The following is an 18135-nucleotide window of genomic DNA, read 5'->3' as shown; positions in this document are numbered from 1 at the left end:
AAAAAGATTATACACCATGATCAAGTGGGATTTATTCCAGGTATGCAGGGATGGTTCAACATTCGCAAACCAATCAACGTAATACACCATATTAATAAAATGAAGCATAAATATCACATGATCATCTCAATGGATGCAGAGAAAGCATTTGACAAGATCCAGCATCCATTTATGATAAAAACTCTGAATAAAATGGGTATAGAAGGAAAGTACCTCAACATAATAAAGGCCATATATGAGAAACCCACAGCTAATATCCTCAATGGTAACAAACTGAAAGCCATCCCTCTAAGAACAGGAACCAGACAAGGATGCCTGCTCTCACCACTCCTATTTAACATAGATTGGAAATCCTAGCCAGAGCAATCAGGCAAGAGAAAGAAATAAAAGGGATCCAAATTGGAAAGGAAGAAGTGAAACTGTCACTATTTGCAGATGACATGATTATATATAGAATATCCTAAAGAACCCACTAAAAAACTTTTAGAAGTAATAAACGAATATGGTAAAGTTGCATGATACAAAATCAAGATACGAAACTCAGTTGCATTTCTATACACTAACAACGAAGTAGCAGAAAGAGAAATTAAGAATACAATCCCATTTACAATTGCAATGAAAAGAATAAAATACCTAGAAATAAAGTTAACCAAAGAGGTGAAAGATCTTTACACTGAAAACTATAAAACATTTCTGAAAGAAATTGAAGAAGACACAAAGAAATGGAAAGATATTCCGTGCTCTTGGATTGGAAGAATTAACATAGTTAAGTTGTCCATACTTCCTAAAGCAATCTGTGGATGCAATGCAATCCCTATCAAAGTTCCAACAACATTTTTCACAGAAATAGAACAAAGAATCCTAAAATTTATATGGAACAACAAAAGACCCCGAATAGCTAAAGGAATCCTGAGAAAAAAGAACAAAGCTGGAGGTATCACACTCCCTGATTTCAAAATATACGACAAAGCTATAGCAACCAAAACAACATGGTACTGGCACAAAAACAGACACAGATCAATGGAATAGAATCGAAAGCCCAGAAATAAACCCACACATCTATGGACAGCTAACCTTTGACACAGGAGCCAAGAACATACAATGGAGAAAGGAAAGTCTCTTCAACAAATGGTGTTGGGAAAACTGGACAGCCACATGCAAAAAATGAAAGTAGACCCTTACCTTACACCATACACAACAATTAACTCCAAATGGATTAAAGACTTGAATGTATGACCTGAAACTGTGAGACTTCTAGAAGAAAACATAGGCAGTACACTCTTCGACATCAGTCTTAGCAGCATATCTTCAAGCACCATGTCTGACCGGGCAAGAGAAACAATAGAAAAAATAAACAAATGGGACTACATCACACTAAAAACCTTCTGCACAGCAAAGGAAACCACCAACAAAACGAAAAGACAACCTAAAAATTGGGAGAAAATATTTGCAAACCATATATCTGATATGGGGTTAATCTCCAAAATATATAAAGAACTGATGCATCTCAACAACAAAAAAACTAACACCCAATTAAAAAATGGGCAAAAGACCTGACAGACATTTCTCCAAAGAAGATATACAGATGGCCAACAGGCACATGAAAAGATGTTCAGCATCATTAACTATCATGGAAATGCAAATCAAAACTACAATGAGATACCACCTCAGGACCATCAGAATGGCTATAATTAACAAGACAGGAAACAACGTGTTGGAGAGGATGTGGAGAGAAGGGAACTCGCATACACTGTTGGTGGGAGTGCAAACTGGTTCAGCCACTGTGGAAAACAGTTTGGAGATTCCTCAAAAAATTAAGGATAGAACTACCATACAATCCAGCTATTCCACTGCTGGGTATTTATCCAAAGAACTTGAAAACACCAATTCCTAAAGATACATGCACCCGTGTGTTCATTGCAGCGTTATTCACAATAGCCAAGACTTGGAAGCAACCTAAGTGCCCATCAAGGGACAAATGTATAAAGAAGATGTGGTATATATACACAATGGAATACTACTCAGCCATAAGAAATGATGAAATCCAGCCATTTATGACAACATGGATGGACATTGAGGGTATTATGCAAAGTGAAATAAGTCAGAGGGAGGTCAAATACCATATGATCTCACTCATTAAGTAGTAGATAATAACAACAAACAAACACATAGAGACAGAGATTGGATTGGTGGTTACCAGAGGGGAGGGGGGGAGGGAGGAGGGTAAAAGGGATAATTCGGCACATGTGCGTGGTGATGGATTGTAATTAGTATTTGGGTGGTGAACATGATGTAGTCTATGCAGAAATAGAAGTATAATGATGTACACCTGAAATTTATACAATGTTATAAACAAGTGTTACTGCAATAAACAAAAAATTTAAAAAAAAAAGAAGTACGTATTGAGCACCTGTGCTTGACAACATTGTGTGTGCTAGGCATACCGCACTAAACATCATATACTAGTCTCCGCCCAGTGGAGCTTTCATGCATAGTCATAGGCAGTGGATATCAACACAATGTAGCCATGGCTATTCTGTTATTTAATATTATTATTACTACTATTATAAGCTTTCAAGAGCAGTTGAGAATTAGAACTCAGAATTGCAAATACAGCTAGAGTTAGATGGACTAGTAAGCAGATGCCTCAATTTAGGTCTTAACCAGAGAAACAAACAAACCAACAAAAATAGCTGAATGTACCAAGCGCAATGTCAAAACTGCTGTGGGTTCTCAATGCAAAGTTAGAGCTTTAGGTCTACAATGAGTTGATCTGACGCTAAGAGAAAAAATCTCAGGATGAGGTACTACCTGGGGCCAGTAGAAAGAAAAGTTGGGTTAATTAGGATTAGGCTGTGATTATTCATAGTTGACATTGGGGGGGTGGGGAAAGTGCCACGTTGTAGCCAAGGTGCTTGTATTTCTCTAAATGTTGCCCCAAATGGCGTAAATGTTTATTATATATGTAAATATTTTTAACACTTAATAAACTGACTTTTTAAAAAATAAAACAAAATTAAAACAAAACAAAATAAAAAAAAAGAAAGAATAGTGTCCACCTTCATCTCTCTCTACTCTCCCGGGCTCGTTTCCCAGAAGGAGCTATTTTCAGTTCTTTTAGCTGTTCTTTTCGGTATTTCCATATTTATAAATTACATATAAATTTTAATTAAAATTATGTTTCCTCTGAATTTGTAAGACATGCCTTCACTGTCTTCTAGCAGCCAGTGTGGCTAGGGAAATGAGGCCTGTATTTTTGGTATATTACCTGTTCCCCCTACCCTTTTAGAAATTTTAAAAATTTATTTTATATTCCTCTTTCTCTCTCCCCCCTACCCTTTTCTTTATTGTAGTGGCTAGAAACTCCAGTGCAACATTAAATAAAAGTGACATGAGTGGACATCCTTGCCTTGTTCCCATTAAGTATGATGTGAATTACAGGTTTTTTAAAATCATAAGTGTTGGATTTTGTCAGATGCTTTTAATGCATCTGTTGAAAATCATGGTTTTTTGTCCTTTATTCTATTAATGTGGTGTATTACATTAATTGATTTCTGATGTTGAACCAACCATGCATTCACTACCATCTAAGCCTGGATTTTTTTCTTTGGGAAGATTTTTACAAAGAACTAACTTCTGCCTTTATCCATGTTTTTCTATAGATTAAGTTGGAAAGAACTGACATCTTAATCTATACATTACATTGGGAAGAACTGCCATCGTGAAATGTCTTTGTTTAGATCTTTGTTGATTTTTTTCAGCAGACTTTTGTAGTTTTCTGCATATATATTTTGTACATGTTTTATTAGATTCTGTAAGTATTTAATTTTTGGGAGTGCTGAGTAATTGGTATGTGTTTTAAATTTCAAATCTCAGTTGTTTATTGATGATATATAAGAAAGCAAGTGATTTTGTATATTAACCTTGTATCCTGAAACCTTGCTGTAGTTGCTTATTAGTTCCAGGAGTTTTTTTGTTGACCTTTGGGATTTCCTACGTAGACAGTTATGTCATCTGCAAACAATGACAGTTTTATTTCTTTCTTCCCAATCTGTACACTTTTTATTTCCTTTTCTGTTTTATTGCATTGTCTAGGACTTCCAGTATGATTTGAATAGGAGTGGTGAGAGCAGACATCCTTGCCTTGTTGCTTATCTTAGTGGGAAAGCGTTTAGTTTCTCACCATTAAGTGCAATGTTAGCTGTAGATTTTTTGTAGATATTCTTTCTCAAGTTGAGGTTCCCCTCTATTCCTAGTCTGTGGAAAGTCATTACTTTTTCTATATATTTTTTCTACCACTTTTTCTCTCTTCTTTCCTTCTGGGTATACTTGATGATAGCTCACACTCTGAGGCTCTGTTCAGGTTTCTTAAATATTTTTTTCTCTATTTAGAATGGATAATTTCTATTGATGTAACTTCAAGTTCACTGATTCTTTCTTTTGCCATCAGAAATCTGCTGGTGAGCCTCTCCAGTGAATTTTTTATTTTAGTTTCTATAACTTTCAACTCCAGAATTGCCATTGTGTTTTATAATTTCTGTGTTTTATTTTCTCTATTTGTTGCATCAGTTTAATCACACTTTCCTTTAATTCTTTAAACTTGATTTTATTTACTTCTTTTATAGTAGCTGTTTTGAAGTCTTCATCTGTGAAATCCAACATCTGGGATCACTCAGAGACCATTTCTATTGACTGCTTTTTATTTTTTTTCCTCCTGAATATGGGTCACACTTGCTTTTTTCTTTGTAAGTCTTGTAAATTTCTGTTGACTACTATATATTTTACATAACATATTGATGCAACTCTAGGTTCTTACTTTTTACCCCTGAAGGTAGTTTTGGTTGTTTTGTTTGCTCATAAGTGACTTAATAATTGGACTAAATCTCCCAAGTCTTTCTCTCCCACATTATATGACTACTGATGTCTGTGCACTTCTGTTTTGATTTGTTTTTATATTCAAGCCTGGTTTCCTAGAGGGTTTGCACCTGTGTTTGCACAGCATAGTGTTCAGCCCAAGATTGGTCAGAGGTTGTAGTCAAACACTTTGAGCCAGTGAGGCTCCATTTTCTGCTGATGGGCACATGTGGACCGTGGAGCACAGTCATACTTCAGGCTGTTTTCAAGTCTGCCCCAGCTTTACTTTCCTCTGACCTCTTTTTCAGTTCCTCTGTGTGTGTGCATGAGTTCTGTCAGCCAGGCATGTGTGGGTGGCTTGGGCCCACTCTGGTCTCTGCCGTGCATGCCCATAGCCTTCAGTCAACCTGGGATATGCGAAGAGCTTTTTAAGCCCCCTATAGCTGTCTCACTCCCTGGTACTCCCTGTTAGGTCTCTGGCTGGTCTGCCAGTCCATTGCTTGTCCTAAATAGAACAGCAGCCTCGGGAGGGCAGAGGTGCTGGCGCCCACCCTGTTCATTTGCTTCTGAGATTGCCACTTTGACCAACAACACCCCAAATCAAATGAGTCCCCTCTGTGGCAGCAGCGGCTTGGCCGGTCTCAAGACCTGGCCCCACCTTTTGAACTTCTGAAGTGATTGAGCTGGGAGGGATGAGGGCAGCTCCTGGCAAGAGAGTGACAAACTTATGCTCTTTTTACCCGAAGTACAGTAGTTTTTAAGAATAAACACTTCTCAGTTTGTTGCATGTCTTTGGTTGATTTCTAGAGCACTGAAATGGTTGTTTTTGACTCCTTTGCCCAGCTTTATAGTTGCTTTTTGAGAATATTTGTGGGCCTCCTGAATTTGTTATGCCAGGGGTTAGAAGTCCCCTGGGCATTTTTTTTTGGTGAGGAAGATCAACCCTGAGCTAACATCCATGCCAATCCTCCTCTTTTTGCTGAGGAAGACCGGCCCTGGGCTAACATCTGTGCCCATCATCCTGCACTTTATATGGGACGCCGCCACAGCATGGCCTGACAAGTGGTGCATCAGTGCGTGCCCACCATCTGAACTTAGGCCGCCAGCAGTGGAGCGTGCACTTAACCGCTGCGCCACGGGGCCGGCCCCACCTGGCCATTTTTTTGTGTTCCCTCGGGTGATTCTGATATGCGGCCAGAGTTGAGAACTATTACACCTAAGATTCTTCAAGCTCTAAATACGTTCACGCAAAACCATAGCATAGTAAAGCTTTGTCATATTGAATTTCTAAAAAAATAGTCTTTAATATCTGAGGTATTATAAATAAGGACCTAATTTTAAAACAGGACCTACAGAGGGGCTAGAATGTAGACCTAGATTCTGCCAAGTTGGCCAGCGGCCTTTCTTGTTTGTATATTAAAGTTGGCAGATGTAACCCGTGGACTTGGTGTGGTATTATTTTATGTTCAGCTTAGTTGGCTAGCATCCGTTTCCTAAAACACTCTCCTAATCTACTTTTTCCAGGTTGGAAAGCTTCTTAAGCAGTACATGTGCTGTGGTCAGAGGCTGTCTGGAATCTATGCTTGATGTATTCTTAACTCTGAAAAATATTATTCATGGCTGACTTATTAGAGGAGACTAAATTGAGAACATTGGGTTATTACAGAACATTAGCTAACTGAATTTTTTGTGCTGCTTTAGAAAGACTGCCAGTCAGGCGATATGAGTAACTGTCCATTTCTAGACTCCATTGTTTAATGAAGTACATGAATAAAGGTACACTGGACCTTTAAACCAGTAGTGGACAAGAGTAGCATAAAAAAAGAGACTAATAGATCAGTCTTACATAATAGAATGTAAATGCTTGGAAATATTAAGTAAAGTGCTATTTAATGAAATCTAGCAGATAGAGCAATGTTAACATTTTTGATATATTTTCTTTCATTTTTCTGGACTAGTGGTTCTCAAAGTGTGGTCTAAGGAGCCATGAAGATTCTTGAGACCCTTTCAGGAGGTTCATGATGTCAGGACTATTTTTATAATAATACTCATATGTTATTTGGTTATTTGCCTTTTTCACTCTCGTAAGATACAGCAGAAGCAGATATGAGAGTTCACCTGTATTTTATTAAGCCAGACATTAAAGAGATTTGAGCAGATGTCACTCTACTAAATTTTTTGTTTTAGAAATTAAAGTTATTTTTGATAAAATATTTATGTTAACATGTAATCGGTTTATTGTTTTTAAATGAATTTTAAATATTTTATGTTTGGTTTTAATTTTTAATATGGTAAATATTGATAGATACAATTCACATAAACAAAAGGTCTTTGGGGTCCTCTGAGTTTGAAGAGTGTAAAGAGGTTCTGAGAAAAAGTTGGAGCACTGCTGTACGAAATATAAATAAAATGTAATTGACATCACATTTTGCATGTTATATAACCTGCGTTTTTGCTTAATATATCACAGATGTTTCCCATGTCATGATTTTTAGTGGGTACATATTCCATTATGTATTACCATTATTAGCTTAACCTTATTTTTTTTTTTTTTTTTTTTTTATTGCAGTAACATTGGTTTATAACATTGCAAAAATTTCAGGTGTACATCATTGTACTTCTATTTCTGCATGGACTACATCATGTTCACCACCAAAATACTAATTACAACCCATCACCACACACATGTACCGAATTATCCCTTTCACCCTCCACCCTCCCCCCTTCCACTCTGGTAACCACCAATCCAATCTCTGTCCCTATGTGTTTGTTTATTGTTGTTATTATCTACTACTTAATGAAGGAAATCATACGGTATTTGGCCTTCTCCCTCTGACTTATTTCACTTTGCATTATACCCTCAATGTCCATCCATGTTGTCACAAATGGCTGGATTTGGTCGTTTCTTATGGCTGAGTAGTATTCCATTGTGTATATATACCACAGCTTCTTTATCCATTCGTCCCTTGATGGGCACTTAGGTTGCTTCCAAGTCTTGGCTATCGTGAATAAGGCTGCAATGAACACAGGGGTGCATGTACCTTTGCAAATTGGTGTTTTCAAGTTCTTTGGATAAATACCCAACAGTGGAATAGCAGGATCATATGGTAGTTCTATCCTTGATTTTTGAGGAATCTCCATACTGTTTTCCATAGTGGCTGCACCAGTTTGCACTCCCACCAGCAGTGTATGAGAGTTCCCTTCTCTCCACATCCTCTCCAACACATGTTGTTTCCTGTCTTGTTAATTATAGCCATTCTGACAGGCGTGAGGTGATATCTCATTGTAGTTTTGATTTGCATTTCCCTGATAGTTAGTGATTTTGAACATCTTTTCATGTGTCTGTTGGCCATCTGTATATCTTCTTTGGAGAAATGTCTGTTCAGGTCTTTTGCCCATTTTTTAATTGGGTTGGTAGTTTTTGTTGTTGAGATGCATGAGTTCTTTATATATTTTGGAGATTAAGCCCTTATCAGATGTATGGTTTGCAAATATCTTCTCCCAATTGTTAGGTTGTCTTTTCGTTTTGTTGCTGGTTTCCTTTGCTGTGCAGAAGCTTTTAGTTTGATGTAGTCCCATTTGTTTATTTTTTCTATTGTTTCTCTTGCCCGGTCAGATGTGGTGTTAGAAAAGATGTTGCTAAGACCGATGTCGAAGAGCGTACTGCCTATGTTTTCTTCTAGAACTTTCACAGTTTCAGGTCTTACATTCAAGTCTTTAATCCATTTGGAGTTAATTTTTGTGTATGGTGTAAGGTAAGGATCTACTTTCATTTTTTTGCATATGGCTATCCAGTTTTCCCAACACCATTTGTTGAAGAGACTTTCTTTTCCCCATTGTATGTTCTTGGCTCCTTTGTCAAAGATTAGCTGTCCATAGATGTGTGGGTTTATTTCTGGGCTTTCGATTCTATTCCATTGATCTGTGTGTCTGTTTTTGTGCCAGTACCATGCTGTTTTGGTTACTATAGCTTTGTAGTATATTTTGATATCAGGAAGTGTGATACCTCCAGCTTTGTTCTTTTTTCTCAGGATTCCTTTAGCTATTCGGGGTCTTTTGTTGTTCCATATGAATTTTAGGATTCTTTGTTCTATTTCTGTGAAAAATGTTGTTGGAACTTTTATAGGGATTGCATTGAATCTATAGATGGCTTTAGGAAGTATGGACATCTTAACTATGTTAATTCTTCCAATCCAAGAGCACGGAATATCTTTCCATTTCTTTGTGTCTTCTTCAATTTCTTTCAGAAATGTTTTATAGTTTTCGGTGTACAGATCTTTCACCTCTTTGGTTAAATTTATTCCTAGGTATTTTATTCTTTTTGTTGCAATTGTAAATGGGATGGTATTCTTAATTTCTCTTTCTGCTACTTCGTTGTTAGTGTACAGAAATGCAACTGATTTTTGTATGTTGATTTTGTATCCTGCAACTTTACCATATTCGTTTATTACTTCTAAAAGTTTTCTGGTGGATTCTTTAGGGTTTTCTATATATAAAATCATGTCATCTGCAAATAGTGACAGTTTCACTTCTTCCTTTCCAATTTGGATCCCTTTTATTTCTTTCTCTTGCCTGATTGCTCTGGCTAGGACTTCCAATACTATGTTAAATAGGAGTGGTGACAGTGGGCATCCTTGTCTGGTTCCTGTTCTTAGAGGGATAGCTTTCAGTTTTTCACCATTGAGGATGATATTAGCTGTGGGTTTCTCATATATGGTCTTTATTATGTTGAGGTACTTTCCTTCTATACCCATTTTATTCAGAGTTTTTATCATAAATGGATGCTGGATCTTGTCAAATGCTTTCTCTGCGTCTATTGAGATGATCATGTGATTTTTGTTCTTCATTTTATTAATGTGGTGTATTACGTTGATTGATTTGCGAATGTTAAACCATCCCTGCATCCCTGGAATAAATCCCACTTGATCATGGTGTATAATCTTTTAACGTATTGTTGTATGCGATTTGCTAGTATTTTGTTGAGGATTTTCGCATCGATGTTCATCAGTGATATTGGCCTGTAATTTTCTTTTTGTGTTGTCCTTGTCTGGTTTTGGTATCAGGGTAATGTCAGCTTCGTAGAATGAGTTAGGGAGCTTCCCCCTCCTCAATTTTTGGAAGAGTTTGAGAAGGATAGGTATTAAGTCTTCTTTGAATGTTTGGTAGAATTCACCAGGGAAGCCGTCTGGTCCTGGACTTTTATTTTTGGGGAGGTTTTTGATTACTGTTTCGATCTCCTTACTGGTGATTGGTCTATTCAAATTCTCCACTTCTTCTTGATCCAGTTTTGGAAGGTTGTATGATTCTAAGAATTTATCCATTTCTTCCAGATTGTCGAATTGGTTGGCATATAGTTTTTCATAGTATTCTCTTATAATCTTTTGTATTTCTGAGGTGTCTGTTGTAACCTCTCCTCTTTCATTTCTGATTTTACTTATTTGTGCCTTCTCTCTTTTTTTCTTGGTGAGTCTAGCTAAAGGTTTGTCTATTTTGTTTATCTTTTCAAAGAACCAGCTCTTGGTTTTATTAATTTTTTCTATTGTTTTTTTGGTCTCCATTTCATTTATTTCTGCTCTGAGTTTTATTATTTCCCTTCTTCTACTGATTTTGGGCTTTGTTTGTTCTTCTTTTTCCAGTTCCTTTAGGTGCATTGTTAGATTGTTTATTTGAGATTTTTCTTGTTTGTTGAGATAGGCCTGTATCGCTATATACTTCCCTCTTAGAACCGCTTTTGCTGTATCCCATAAATTCTGGCATGTCGTATTTTCATTTTCATTTGTCTCCAGGTATTTTTTGATTTCTTCTTTGATTTCTTCGTTAACCCAGTCGTTGTTCAGTAGCATTTTGTTTAATCTCCATGTATTTGTGGCTTTTCTGATTTTCTTCCTATAGTTGATTTCTAGTTTCATACCGTTGTGGTCAGAAAAGATGCTTGGTATTATTTCAATCTTCTTAAATTTATGGAGACTTGTTTTGTGGCCTAATATGTGATCAATCTTGGAGAATGTTCCATGTGCATTTGAAAAGAACGTGTATTCTTCGGTTTTTGGATGGAATGCTCTGTATATATCTACTAGGTCCATCTGTTCTAATGTGTCATTTAAGGCCAATGTTTCCTTATTGATCTTCTGTTTGGATGATCTATCTGTTGGTGTAAGTGGAGTGTTAAAGTCCCCTACTATTATTGTGTTACTGTCTATTTCTGTTTTTATGTCTGTTAATAATTGCTTTATATATTTAGGTGCACCTACATTGGAGTGCGTAGATATTTACAAGTGTTATATCCTCTTGTTGGATTGTTCCCTTGATCATTATGTAATGCCCTTCTTTGTCTCTTTTTACAGTTTTTGTTTTAAAGTCTATTTTGTCTGATATGAGTACTGCTACCCCAGCTTTCTATTCATTGCCATTTGCGTGGAGTATCTTTTTCCATCCCTTCACTTTCAGTTTGTGAGTGTCTTTAGGTCTGAAGTGTGTCTCTTGTATGCAGCATATATATGGGTCTTGTTTTTATCCAGTCAGCCACCCTATGCCTTTTAATTGGGGCATTTAGTCCATTGACGTTTAAAGTAGCTATTGATAAGTATGTACTTACTGCCATTTTTTAACTTTTTATTTTTTTCCTCAGTGTTTAAGTAGTCCTTCTCTGTTCCTTACTTCTTCTATACAGAATTGATGGTCACTTTAGTTTGACCTCTGTCTGAAAGCTGTACTCTTTAACTACCCTCCTCCCTCCTTTTATGTTTTTGATATCATATCTAACCTCTTTTTGTGCATTTGTATCCATTACGTTCTAATCGTGGAAATAGATAATTTTTCCTATTTGTGGTCTTCTCTTTTCCCCTTAAATCAGTCCCTTTAACATTTCTTGTAACACTGGTTTCTTGGTGACAAACTCCTTTAATTTTTGCTTATCTGGGAAAAATTTGATCTCTCCTTCCATTTTGAACGATAACCTTGCTGGGTAGAGTATTCTTGGCTGTAAGTTTTTTCCTTTTAGCACTTTAAATATATCGTGCCATTCTCTTCTAGCCTGTAAGGTTTCTGCTGAGAAGTCAGCTGATAGCCTTATGGGGTTTCCTTTGTATGTAACTTGACATTCTCTTGCGGCTTTTAGGATTCTCTCTTTATCTTTAATTCTGGACATTTTGATTATGATGTGTCTTGGTGTGGGCCTCTTTGGGTTTATCTTGTTTGGGGCTCTCTGTGCCTCCTGTACCTGGATGTCTGTTTCCTTCCTTAGGTTAGGGAAGTTTTCATCTATTATTTCTTGAAATAGATTCTCTGCCCCCTTGTCTCGCTCTTCTCCTTCCGGGACACCTATAACACGGATGTTAGTGTGCTTGATGTTGTCCCAGAGGTCCCTTAGACTGTCCTCACTCTTTTTAATTCTTTTCTCTTTTACCTGTTCACCTTGGGTAATTTCTTCTAGTCTTTCTTCCAGCTCACTGATCCGTTCTTCTGTATCCTCTACTCTGCTTTTGAGTCCCTCTAATGAGTTTTTCATTTCCAGTATTGTATTCTTCATTTCTGATTGGTTCTTTTTTATATCTTCCATTTCTTTGTTGACATTCTCACTGAGTTCATCTATTCTTCTCCCCAGATCAGTGAGCATCCTTAACACTCTTAGTTTGAACTCACTGTCGGGTAGGTTGCTCATTTCTGTTTCACTTAGTTCCTTTTCTGGGGTTTTGTCCTGTTCCCTTACTTGGAATGTATTCTTTTGCCTCCTCATTTTGCCTCTTTCCCTGTGCTTGTGTCTACGTATTAGGTAGGTCAGCTACGTCTCCTGCTCTTGGATAGGTGACCTTATGTAAGTGATGGCTTAGGAGGCTTCCAGTGTGCTTCCCTCAGTTCTCAATGTTCCAGGGGTGGCCCCTATGTGGGCTACGTGTGTCCTTCTATTGTGGCCTGTTAGCTCTCCCTATAGGCGCCCAGGGAGGCTGAGTTATGCTCTTGGCCAGCTGTTGTAATGCTCAGCTGCTTGTAGTTGTTATGGGCCCTTCAGTCTCTTTATCAGGTGTGGGGAGCCCCAGCACAGTTGGCTGCAAGTTCTAATACCACATTTGTGTTGCAGTATTTCTTTTAAGTGAGTAGGCCCCCAGTGTGGCAGGTTGTTAGGCTCAGGGTCTTAGAATTGCTGTAAACCTCTAGCCTATTAGGTCTCTTGTCAGCTCTCTGAGGATTGCAGCTGGGTGGGGCTGGCCTCAGGCACAGGAGCACCCAATTGTTTCAGGCTTTGGAAGGTGGGGCAAACCTCCTATGTGGGTCTTTGAGAAGCACAAGTCTTCTGCAGCTGACAAGCCCTGCCGCCCAGAGGTCCACACACACAGTCAACACAGTCCTGCCCCGTGTGAGCGCCCCGACCTCCCCAAGCGGACCCAGTCTCTCCACAGCGGGAGCCCCACACACTCCGCCACCACCCCACACTCTCCACCCGCTCCTTGTGCACACCCTGCCCCGCTCAAGTCAGCTCAGTTGCCAGGCTGCAGAAAATCCAGTCACCAATCTATGCAGGCCCACACGTTGCCTGAGGGCTTGTTGTTAGGTGGGGCCAGTCTCTAGGGTGGGCTGCCTGCCCTGGCTGAGCTGGATTAAATCGGTGCTCTAGCGGGTGGTGCAGACCCTGGGCTAGCAGGTCTCAGGGAAAACTCCAATGGCGTCTGTGTCAGCAGGCTCACACCAGGCCACAACAATGGCCGCCGCCAATGTCCCAGTCCCTGGAGAGGTCTCACCCCTCACCGAGATGCACTCAGGGCCTATTAGGTGAGTCTCTTGTCACCAAAGCAGTGTGCACCTTCCTTTCTGGTGATTTTAGGATGCTTTCTGGAACGGGTGAGTTTGTGCGCGGGCCCTTTAAGAGCCAGTTTTAGTTTCTTTGTGAACCGGGTTTTCTGGGGGTGCTCCCCAATGCTTTAGTAGCAGGCAAGGTCAGATATTATGCTGCTGGTGTCGATTGTGCTGGGTCCACAAAATGCCCACAGCGGGGGCGCTCCCCGGCTCAGGGCCCCGCGCCTCCAGGGAGGCTGCGCACCTGTGAGCTGCTCCCGGCGGCCGGCCGTCACGCTGGCGGCTTGTGAAGGCGGCGTTTTTCCTCTCCGGAAGGGAGTCTCTGCCTCTTCCACCCCAGCTAGGACTGTCCGTTGTTGCAGGAGTTCCTCTTATCCAGTTTTCAGTTCTGTCTCAGGGGTAATTTTTCCACGAGTAGTTGTAAATTGGCTGTGTCCACGGGAGAAGGTGAGTTCAGAGTCTGCCTACGCCGCCATCTTGACTCCGCCTCTAGCTTAACCTTATAAATAGTGCTATGACAAATTTTGCACATATTATTGATCAATTTCTTATGATAATTTTTTTTTTTAATTTAAGAGGATTTGCCTCAGTTCATTGGTATTGCTACAAATTACCTGGTATTTTACAAGGCATTGGCATTTAGGAGAAACCTAAAATATGATTCTTGCTATAAGGAAGAAAGTTAACAACAGACCTGAGATTGCTTATTGTTAGGAGGGCCTACTTGCAAGGTTGGCCCTTGGCTGACATCTGTGAACTTGGCTGGTAAACACTGATATAAAACTTTCCCTACATGATAAGAGTGGCTTGTTGTGCCTAAACTGTTTGTACAAGCTATTTGGTTTATGCTGAACACCTTTGTTTCTTATTAGAGTCTGGAAATTTGGTATGTGCTAGGCAGAGGCTGCCTACCTGACCAACCTCAAGTAACAGCCTTGGGCACTGAGTCTCTAATGAACTTCCTTGGTAGACAGCACTTTGCATGTGTTGTCAAAACTCATTGCTGGACGAATTGTGTGTATCCTGTACCACACCACTGGGAGAAGACTTGGAAGCTTATGCCTGATTTCCTCCAGACTTCAACCCACGTGCCTTTTCCCTTTGCTGATACAACTGTATGCTGAGTCCTGTGATTCCTCTAGCGAACCACTGAACCTGGGTGTAGTGTTGGGAATTCCTGACATCCTTGCATCACAGAACTCACAGTTAATTTAGTAGGGAAAAAGAGTTATGTATGTAATTACAATACAGTGTAGTAGATACAAAATAGGAGTGTAGTTAAGATAAAGAGGAGCTAAACAGAGGACAGAGGTGAGAGAGAGCTTCATAGGGGAGACAACCAAAGAGAATTTTGAAGGACGAATGAAATTTCATCCATTGAAGAAAGAGAAGGGTGGGTCTGGTAAGTAGCTAGCATGAGTTGGGAGGGATAAAACTCAGTGTTTGGAGAGCTCCAAACAGTTTGGTAATGTTGAAGCAGAAAATGATCCTGGGTAACATGAAGAGGTAACATTGGAGAGTTAAGCGTTTTAACTTAAGGATCATTTAAGGGTTTCCAGTTTAGAAAATAAGCTAGGTGATAGTCCAGAGAATAGGTGGAGGGGAGTTCAAGAAGGCATGGAAAACGCTTATGTTCTAATCCAGGTGAGGGATGAAGTGAGGGCTTGCAGTGGCATCTGTGTGAAGATGAGGATGGATGAGGACCAAGGTAAGCAAATGTGATGAAATTTCAGAGTGTATGAAAGCCTTCACCATTCAGAAAGGTGGGTAGATGGGGCATAAGGAATTTTTGAGAATTTCTTATATATATATATATAAATGAGAACTTGAGGGTGTGTGTTTTTTGTAGCAACTGCGAACTCTGGTATCTATATGAGTAGGACAATCCTCTCTGTCCCCCTAATCTCACTAGATAAAGGAGATGTAGAGTTGGCTTAACAGTGTAGATGACCTTTTAGGAGCTATTAGAGCAGACTAAATTGTGAGATGCTTGTTGAACTCATTGATCCTTCTACCCTTATGCAGCATGGTTCTAAAGATTAGAAACCCCAGACATCGAGGTTTGCTTTAGATAGTGTGAGAAGGGATGAATTGTGGATGGAAGGAAGTGGCAGTTTCCCTAAACTCAGTCTAAAAGCCCTCATTATACCAGGAAAAATAGACATCAATGTTTACCATCTGGGTCCAGATTTTTTAATTTTTATTGTAAGTGATTTTACAAATAGTACAGAAATAAGAATAAAAGGATAGTGAAAAAAACTTACTTGTAAATTTTAATAAGAATTTAAACATAGAAAAGCCAAAGTTTTATTCCACATACTTCTGGTTTGGTAGGTATATAGACTAAAATGGACAATGTCCTTTGAATACAACTAACTGCTTATCAACTGTCATTCATGAACCTTGGACACCTCCTGCTTATAAATTCTAATTCCAGATTTCAAGTACATCTGTAATAGGTTCTCATTATTACTCATCATTACTTCTAGTTCTGCACTTGTATCATCAAAATACAAAACTTTTAAAAACTTTTGCAGCTCATAATTTTGTTGAAGAGAGAATGGCCATCTTCTTTGCTCTTTAATTGCAAAACATTTTCATATTAAATTTATAAATACTGATTAGAATGATCAATCCAGTGACATTTTTTCATTTCTATGTCATCTCTCTCTGATCACTTTTCCGTGCATACCAGCCTTTATCATTTGTCTACTTAGAAACTTATCCAGTAAATCCTGTCGCACAAATACGTAATAGACAAAAGAATACTGTTAACCGTCCTTTTAGCAAAACAGGATATTCTGGGTTCTGTGGCAAACATTGTGATGAAGTACTTCTAGTTGAATGACTGGATGAAAATGCTGTACTTCCTTTTTGTCCTTAGAAATTATTGTGGGTTTTTTTTGCTTTTTAAAAAACTTTGTTTAAAATAATTATAGAATTACAGGAAACTGCAGACAGTACAGAGCGATACAGTGTAACCTTCACCCATTTTCCCCTAATGGTAACTTCTTGTGATAAGATACATATGTATAATGTACAATGTCAAAATCAGGAAATTGAGGGGCTGGCCCCATGGCGTAGTGGTTAAGTACAGCATGCTCCGCTTTGGGTGGCTCAGGTTCTCGGGTTCGGATCCTGGGCACGGACCTACACCACTCGTCAGCCATGCTGAGGTGGTGACCCACATATAAAATAGAGGAAGATTGTCATAGTTGTTAGCTCAGGGCTAATCTTCCTCAAACAAAGAAAAAAAAAGGAAGATTGGCAACAGATGTTAGCTCAGGACAAATCTTCCTTAGCAAAAAAAAAAAAAAATCAGGAAAATGGCACTGGCACTACGGGTGTTTGTAAATTCTATGTGACTTCTCCTATGCCATATTATCACATGTGCAGATTCTTGTAACCATCACTACTAACAAGATATAGAACAATTTTATCACCACAAAGGCCTCCTTTGTGCTGCTCCTTTATAGTCACACCTGCTACTCCATCCCCCACCATCCGTGACTCTTGGAAGCCACTAATCTGTTACCCATCACTATAACTTTTGGAAATGTTATATAAATGGAATCATACAGTATGTGACCTGTTGAAATTGGCATTTTTCACTCAGCATAATTGAGGTCCATCTGAGTTGTTGGGTGTTTCAGTAGTTCACTCCTTTTTATTGCTGAGTCAGATCCCATGGTAGGGTTGTTAGCCTTGGAGACAGCATATAATTGGATCATGTGTTTTAATTCACTCAGCCAATCTCTCTTTTAATTGGTATTTTTAGACTGTTTACAATTAATGTGATTATAGCTTATCACTGTCTCCTGCTGTTGACATTTTATCAGTTTGAGTGAAATGTAGAAACCTTATCCCCTTTAAAGTCCCTTACCTTCCCCAGTTTATAATTGTTTTAAATATTTCCTCTACATTGAGAACCACATCGGACGATGTTATACTTTTTGCTTCAACCATCAAACACGATTTGGAAAACTCAAAAAGAGAAAGAACGTTTCATGTTTACCCATTTTTTTAGTTCATTCTTCATTCCTGATGTTCCAGGATTCCTTCTTTTATCATTTCCTTTCTATACCTGTTGCCAGTCTTCCTCTTTTTGCTTGAGGAGGATTGTTGCTGAGGTAACATCTGTGGCAATCTTCCTCTATTTTGTATGTAGGACGCTGCCACGGCATGGCTTGATGAGCGGTGTGTAGGTCTGCGCCTGGGATCCGAACCCATGAACCCCCGGCTGCCTAAGCGGAGCGCATGACCTTAACCACTACACTGCCGGGCTGGCCCCTCCTTTCTATTTCAAGAACTCCTTTAGTCATTCTTTTATTGTAGGTTTGCTGATGACAAATTCCATTCATTTTCCTTTGTCTGAAAATAGCTTGTTTTCCCCTTCATTCCTTAAGGCTAATTTTGCCAGATATGGAATTTGGGGTTGATAGTTCTTTTTTTTTCAGTACTTGGAAAATGTCCTCCCACTTCTTTATGGCT

General features: G+C 38.9%; 1 protein-coding gene across 4 annotated transcripts in view; it reads left to right on the top strand.

Annotated features, from left to right (window-relative positions):
• MGAT4A (alpha-1,3-mannosyl-glycoprotein 4-beta-N-acetylglucosaminyltransferase A) overlaps nucleotides 1–18135 on the top strand; it is a 127618-nt gene that overhangs the window by 30417 nt on the left and 79066 nt on the right. The window contains exon 1 of one of the 4 annotated variants that reach the window (XM_087426196.1): nucleotides 13479–13620. The exons of the other annotated variants lie outside the window; for them this stretch is intronic. Within the exon in view, the coding sequence (XP_087282322.1) occupies nucleotides 13563–13620 (58 nt within the window). The 5' untranslated portion in view covers nucleotides 13479–13562. Of the gene's footprint in view, nucleotides 1–13478; nucleotides 13621–18135 lie in introns of those variants that run through there. 4 annotated transcript variants of the gene reach the window in all.

Source organism: Ceratotherium simum, chromosome 40 (genome assembly GCF_057802395.1).
Source record: "Ceratotherium simum simum isolate JZ-2026a chromosome 40, ASM5780239v1, whole genome shotgun sequence".
Lineage (NCBI taxonomy): Eukaryota > Metazoa > Chordata > Mammalia > Perissodactyla > Rhinocerotidae > Ceratotherium > Ceratotherium simum.
This window is presented reverse-complemented; position numbering and strand designations above follow the sequence as displayed.